The sequence below is a fragment of the Colobus angolensis genome, unplaced genomic scaffold, assembly GCF_000951035.1.
Source record: "Colobus angolensis palliatus isolate OR3802 unplaced genomic scaffold, Cang.pa_1.0 Scaffold188, whole genome shotgun sequence".
Taxonomy (NCBI): domain Eukaryota; kingdom Metazoa; phylum Chordata; class Mammalia; order Primates; family Cercopithecidae; genus Colobus; species Colobus angolensis.
In genome coordinates this window covers 4396310-4402861 of record NW_012115021.1, presented here as the reverse complement: position 1 = coordinate 4402861, position 6552 = coordinate 4396310, and the positions used below count along the sequence as shown (strand labels likewise).

The window sequence follows — 6552 nt, the reverse complement described above, 5'->3', positions numbered from 1 at the left end:
TTTTTGAGACTGAGTCTCACTCTGTCGCCCAGGATGGAGTGCAATGGCGTGATCTCGGCTCACTGCAACCTCTGCCTCCCGGGTTTCAGTGATTCTCCCTGACTCAGCCTCCCAAGTAGCTGGGATTACAGGCGCCCACCACCATGCCCAGCTAAGTTTTGTATTTTTAGTAGAGATGGAGTTTTACCATGTTGGCCAGGCTGGTATCGAACTCCTGACCTCAAGTGATCTGCCTGCCTCGGCCTCCCAAAGTACTGGGATTATAGGCGTGAGCCACTGCGACCGGCCTGTAGTGCCATTCTTATACCTAATGGGTTTCAGGGGATAAGTTTGAAACTACTATTGTTATTTTTTTTTGAGATGAGTCTTGCTGTGTCACCCAGGCTGGAGTGCGGTGGCGCGATCTCAGCTCACTGCAACCTCCGCTTCCCGGGTTCAAGCGATTCTCCTGCCTCAGCCTCCCGAGTAGCAGGAATTACAGGCTAATTTTTGTATTTGTAGTAGAGGTGGGGTTTCACCATGTTGGTCAGGCTCGTCTTGAACTCCTAACCTCGTGATCTGCCCATCTCGGTCTCCCAAAGTGTTGGGATTACAGGCGTGAGCCACCGCGCCTGTCTGAAAATTTTTTTTTTTTAAACTGGGGAAAATGATATTAATAGTACTCACTTTTTCCTCTCTATTGCTTTTGTCTCTTTATATATCTATGCACCCAATTAGTACATGACATTTTAATATTTGATTAAAGTAGAGGCAAAACTAGTAGTTACATGTGAAATGCAGCATTGAAATTATCACTTTGCACCTGTTCTGTTATTAATATTGCTATAGTATGTTATTCGGGTATATTAATGATTTTTTTTTTTTTTTTTTTGAGATGGGAGTCTCGTTTTATCACCCAGGCTGGAGTGCAATGGCGCGATCTCGGCTCACTACAACCTCTGCCCGGCTAATTTTTGTGTTTTTAGTAGAGACGGAGTTTCACCATGTTGGCCAGGCTGGTCTTGAACTCCTGACCTCAAGTGATTTGCCCACCTCAGCCTCCCAAAGTGCTGGGATTACAGGCATGAGCCACCTCGCCCGGCCTATTAACAATTTTAAGAAGTTTCTACAGTAGTGAAATCATACAAATGATTTTTCCTGAAACTTGATGGTGAATCCTCTCCCACCCCAAGAGACGAGGTCTCACTGTATTGCCCAGACTGTCCTCAGACTTGCCTTAGCCCCCCAAATAGCTAGGACTACAGGCATGTGCCACGATGCGTGCCATCGTGAATTTTTGAAAACTTTATGGGTTATGCTTGAGAAACATTGCTCTATAGAATATGATACATATGGAAGTGAATTTTTGAAATCTTTTCAAATAATTTAAGAGTTTCAGTATTTGTAAGTTTTTTCTATCTGAATTAGGCTTAGAGTGTGACATCAAACCATAACTCTGAAATAGATAACCCATTTCCCCTTAATGTGTTACTTTTTTAAAGAAATCAAAGTATTACATGCACATTATTTTTTTTTTTTTTTTGAGACGGAGTCTCGCTCTGTCGCCCAGGCTGGAGTGCAGTGGCCGGATCTCAGCTCACTGCAAGCTCCGCCTCCCGGGTTTACGCCATTCTCCTGCCTCAGCCTCCGGAGTAGCTGGGACTACAGGCGCCCGCCACCTCGCCCGGCTAGTTTTTTGTATTTTTTAGTAGAGACGGGGTTTCACCGTATTAGCCAGGATGGTCTCTATCTCCTGACTTCGTGATCCGCCCGTCTCGGCCTCCCAAAGTGCTGGGATTACAGGCTTGAGCCACCGCGCCCGGCCACATGCACGTTATTTTAAAAGTGTCATGAAAAGCAGCGTATCTTTAATCTCTCTTCTTAGAGGAAGATATTTGTTTTGGTTCCTCTTCTTGAATAATGTATAAATTGCAACCTTTAAAATAAGCTTTACTGAAATAAAACATAAATTGAGAAAAGTATACAAATCATAAATGTTAGGCTTAATGAATTTTCACAAAGTGAATGCGTCAACCTCATCTAGACCAAGAAATAGAACACTACAAGCACCCCAGGAGGCCCCACCCCCAATGGTAACCGCTATCCTGATTTCTAGCACCATTTATTAACTTGCCTTGTTTTCGAACTTTATACATAAATGATTTCCTACAGTAGATACTCTTCTGGCACCTTTTTCACAACATAGGTCTGTGAAACTCATCTATGTGGTTGCATCTAACAGTAGTTCATTCTTACTGCTTATATACTACAGTTTATCCATTCTGCTACTGATAGCAATTTGGGTTGATTCCATTTTGGAGCTATTACGAATAGTGCTCCTTTATTCTTGGCCTTTGGATACACATATGCACACACTTGGGCAAAATCCCAGGAGTAGGCCGGGCGCGGTGGCTCAAGCCTGTAATCCCAGCACTTTGGGAGGCCGAGACGGGCGGATCACGAGGTCAGGAGATCGAGACCATCCTGGCTAACACGGTGAAACCCCGTCTCTACTAAAAAATACAAAAAACTAGCCGGGCGATTTGGCGGGCGCCTGTAGTCCCAGCTACTCGGGAGGCTGAGGCAGGAGAATGGCGTAAACCCGGGAGGCGGAGCTTGCAGTGAGCTGAGATCCGGCCACTGCACTCCAGCCTGGGCGGCAGAGCGAGACTCCGTCTCAAAAAAAAAAAAAAAATCCCAGGAGTAGAGTTAACTAGGTTAGAAGGTATCCATATTGCCCAAGAGTTTTTCAAAGTGTCCTTGCCAATTTGTTCTTATGAAAGCACAGTATTGGATTTATCAACGTTAGACTATAAAATATAAGATTTTATTTTCCTTAACTTCTCCATCCCCTCCTACTCTGATATTTTGACTTCTTCAGTTGCGTAAAATGATTATAACCTAAAATCTCAAATATCTGCTCTCCCATAAATTTTTGAATGTAGCTTTTGTCCATTTGTGATAAGAGAAGGATACTAAACACCTCCTCACCTCAACTGTATTATTCAGAAAAGGAAGAGGCCCTCTTTCATATGGAGAGTAAATGCACAGAATTTAAATTTGTGCCACATCATGACCAGGTAGTGTTCACAAGGGGAAAAAACTCAATTAGGGTTAACAATGTGATAGAAGACAGAGTAAGGTAAAATTACTGACGTAAGAATAACATACTGGAATAAAGGCGTCTTTATCATGTGTATTATCTGTATGAAGGCTGAGATAGTTGCTTAAAATATCAGTCTCAAAATTTCCATGGCTTAGCATGAGAGAAGTTTATTTCTTGTTCACCTATACCCCAGTGTAGGTTTTCTTTGTAAGTAAGGTGGCTTTCCTGTATGTACATAGGATATGGAGGCCCAGGCTACATTTATCCTGTGGCTCTGCCATCCCTTAGGATCTTGGAGATGTCTGTGTTTTACCAGAGTTGGGGAGAGATGGTGGAGAAAGAACTTGTGCTTCTGAGAATAAAAGTCTTGTTACAGAAAGGACAGTCGTGTCCTATACCCACATTCAGTTGGTGGGAACTTCATGCGGAAGTCGCCCCTTGGTGTAAGGGGCCTGGGGAATATAGTCCCTGGCTGGGCACTTGTCTCATAGTGTCAGCTCCACAGGAACTTGGGGGAGCATGGGATTTTAATGGATAGCTAGCTAACTATCTCTGTTGTACTGTCTCCTTGAGGATAAGATCAGAATAATTAATATTCATTAACTGGGGACAGTTTCACTTCTGTTAAGGCGCTAATTATGTTAAGTGGCGAATTTTTATATGGAAATCAATTTAGATTTATAACTAAATGGCTTTCTTGCCTCCTTTGGTACTGCATAGTTGTGTGATTCATTTTAACTTTAATTTCCTTATACTTTATAGTTAGGTCACCTCAGTGAAACCTAGAAAGTACCATATTTACATCAATTTTGCACATACCACTAAGGAAGAAAAAACCGTCAGCCTATGACGTTCCGTTGCTTGTGAACATTGATTACATTTGATTTAACCCCTTCTCCGTCTTTTTTCTCCTTCTCCTTTCCTCTAGTTTGAAATTGGCACAATGGAAGAAGCTGGAATTTGTGGGCTAGGGGTGAAAGCAGATATGTTGTGTAACTCTCAATCAAATGATATTCTTCAACATCAAGACTCAAATTGTGGTGGCACAAGTAACAAGCATTCATTGGAAGAGGATGAAGGCAGTGACTTTATAACAGAGAACAGGAATTTGGTGAGCCCAGCATACTGCACACAAGAGTCAAGAGAGGAAATCCCTGGGGGAGAAGCTCGAACAGATCCCCCTGATGGTCAGCAAGATTCAGAGTGCAACAGGAACAAAGAAAAAACCTTAGGTAATAATCCGTTCAGTGGTTGGACGTTTCACATGCTAATCATTTTACTAGTGTTTTCTGCAGCCCAGATCATTTTGAACACAACCACTTTAGAGGTGCTTAGCCAACACACCTAGTGTCTTCGGTGAGGTTAGTCCATGTGTCTGCTGCAGTTATGTGCAGGAGGCGAAAACAGCAGAGAGGACGCTTAGCTTTTTTCCCCAGATAATCAAGAATTGGCTAATTAAAAATTTTTTTTTGTAGAGACAGGGTCTCACTGTGTTCCCCAGGCCGGTCTCAAACTCCTAAGCTCAAGCAGTCCTCTCCTGCCTTGGCCTCCCAAAGTGCTGAGATTTCAGGTGTGAGCCACTGTGCCCGGCCACACTGCAGTTATTTCTGATCATGTTCAGTAATCATGTTTAATCGTCTCTTAAAGGTCTTATTGGCTTTGAGTTAAATGAGAGAAGATTTCACTAATAAAATTTTATGTGAGTAGAAAAGCATTCTTTTTTGAAGTCACCCTTTCCCCCCCATAGCAGTCTATATGTCAGAGTTATTTTAAGATATATATTTTGATGCAATATCTTACATATAAAAATGAACATTACAGGCCGGGCGCGGTGGCTCAAGCCTGTAATCCCAGCACTTTGGGAGGCCGAGACGGGCGGATCACGAGGTCAGGAGATCGAGACCATCCTGACTAACACGGTGAAACTCCGTCTCTACTAAAAAAAAAAAAAACAAAAAACTAGCCGGGCGAGGTGGCGGGCGCCTGTAGTCCCAGCTACTCGGAGGCTGAGGCAGGAGAATGGCATAAACCCGGGAGGCAGAGCTTGCAGTGAGCTGAGAACTGGCCACTGCACTCCAGCCCGGGCGACAGAGTGAGACTCCATCTCAAAAAAAAAAAAAAAAAAAAGAATGAACATTACAAAAATAAAAATGGTGCCTATCACCTAGCTTAAGAAATAAAAGATTACCCCTTACTTTGCAATGCCATTAGTCCCCTCCTATCTCAGCCACCTGCCTCTCTCTGCCAAAGTCCTTACAGTATTGTTAAGGTCTTTTCCCCACGGGAAGAGCTATCTTGTCATCCTTTAGTTAGTTGACCTTAGTTAACACATAGAATATACTTAGTAAATCATAAAAAAAAGCATATGTTTTAAAATTGTTCATAGGAAAAGATATGTTCACCTGTGATTATGTGTGTCTTAGGCAAAGTGTAGTACCAACTGAAACTCCCTTTGAACTTGCTTCTATATTTGAACTTGGTTAGGAGGAAGCTTGAAAAAAATTTCCATGCCCTTTGTAACTTGCCCTTTGTCTTAACTTGGACATCAGTGATTAGGCAAGGAAATTTATAAGCTTTTAACCAGAGTTCTTAAAAATAGCTAGCAGTGTTAGTGAGTGAGTTAAGAAATTTGGGGTGGGGGTGGGGAGGAGAGCGAGGCCTGCTAATCCAGAATTTAAAAATTGCCTTTTTCATTGAGCTGGTAAATCTCTTATTTATAGTCATAGGTGTAAGTTAGTTTACTCTGGATGTCAGAGCACAGGAATCATTAGTAGAATTTACAGGTTAGATTTGATCTCATTCTTCTGGGACTTATTTCTTTTCTTGTAAATCATCAGGAAAAGAAGTTTTATTACTGATGCAAGCCCTAAACACCCTTTCAACCCCAGAGGAGAAGCTGGCAGCTCTCTGTAAGAAATATGCTGATCTTGTGAGTATTAAATCAAGGATGTGAGCCATATAAAATATATAAAATATAGTGAAATCTGTGTGTGCTTGATAAGTTTCTTAAAGTACAAATTTGATATGGCCTTAAATGTAAAATTATATTTTATTCTCTAATTGAAGAAGAGAATCTGCTCTGTTGGGGCTTTTTGTTGGTCGCATAGTTTCATTTTATGAGGTAATATATAGGGAACATTGTAATAGTAAGATGTGGCATAGATTTTCTAAAACTCGGTTTTCGAGTATAAGTCAGCCCTTTGCATTGCTATGTTGTGATGTCTTAGGTGCCACTCAGTTGGGGTAAGGTGGTTCCTGTCTTAAACTTTTCCTAACGGAATTCTAGAGATCAAGGGCTGTTTTGATTGAGATTGTGAGTTACATGAAATCGTCTGCTAAAACAATACTGTGTCTCAGAAATACTTATTTGGCGGCCGGGCGCAGTGGCTCACGCCTGTAATCCCAGCACTTTGGGAGGCCGAGGCGGGCGGATCACGAGGTCAGGAGATCGAGACCATCCTGGCTAA

The 6552-nt window shown here is 42.2% G+C and overlaps 1 protein-coding gene across 1 annotated transcript in view; it reads left to right on the top strand.

The window, feature by feature from the left end:
- TXLNG (taxilin gamma) overlaps positions 1-6552 on the top strand; it is a 58089-nt gene that overhangs the window by 26459 nt on the left and 25078 nt on the right. The window contains exons 2-3 of the mRNA XM_011940245.1: positions 4014-4317; positions 5923-6014. Coding sequence (XP_011795635.1) covers positions 4014-4317; positions 5923-6014 — 396 coding nt within the window. The remainder of the gene's footprint in view (positions 1-4013; positions 4318-5922; positions 6015-6552) is intronic.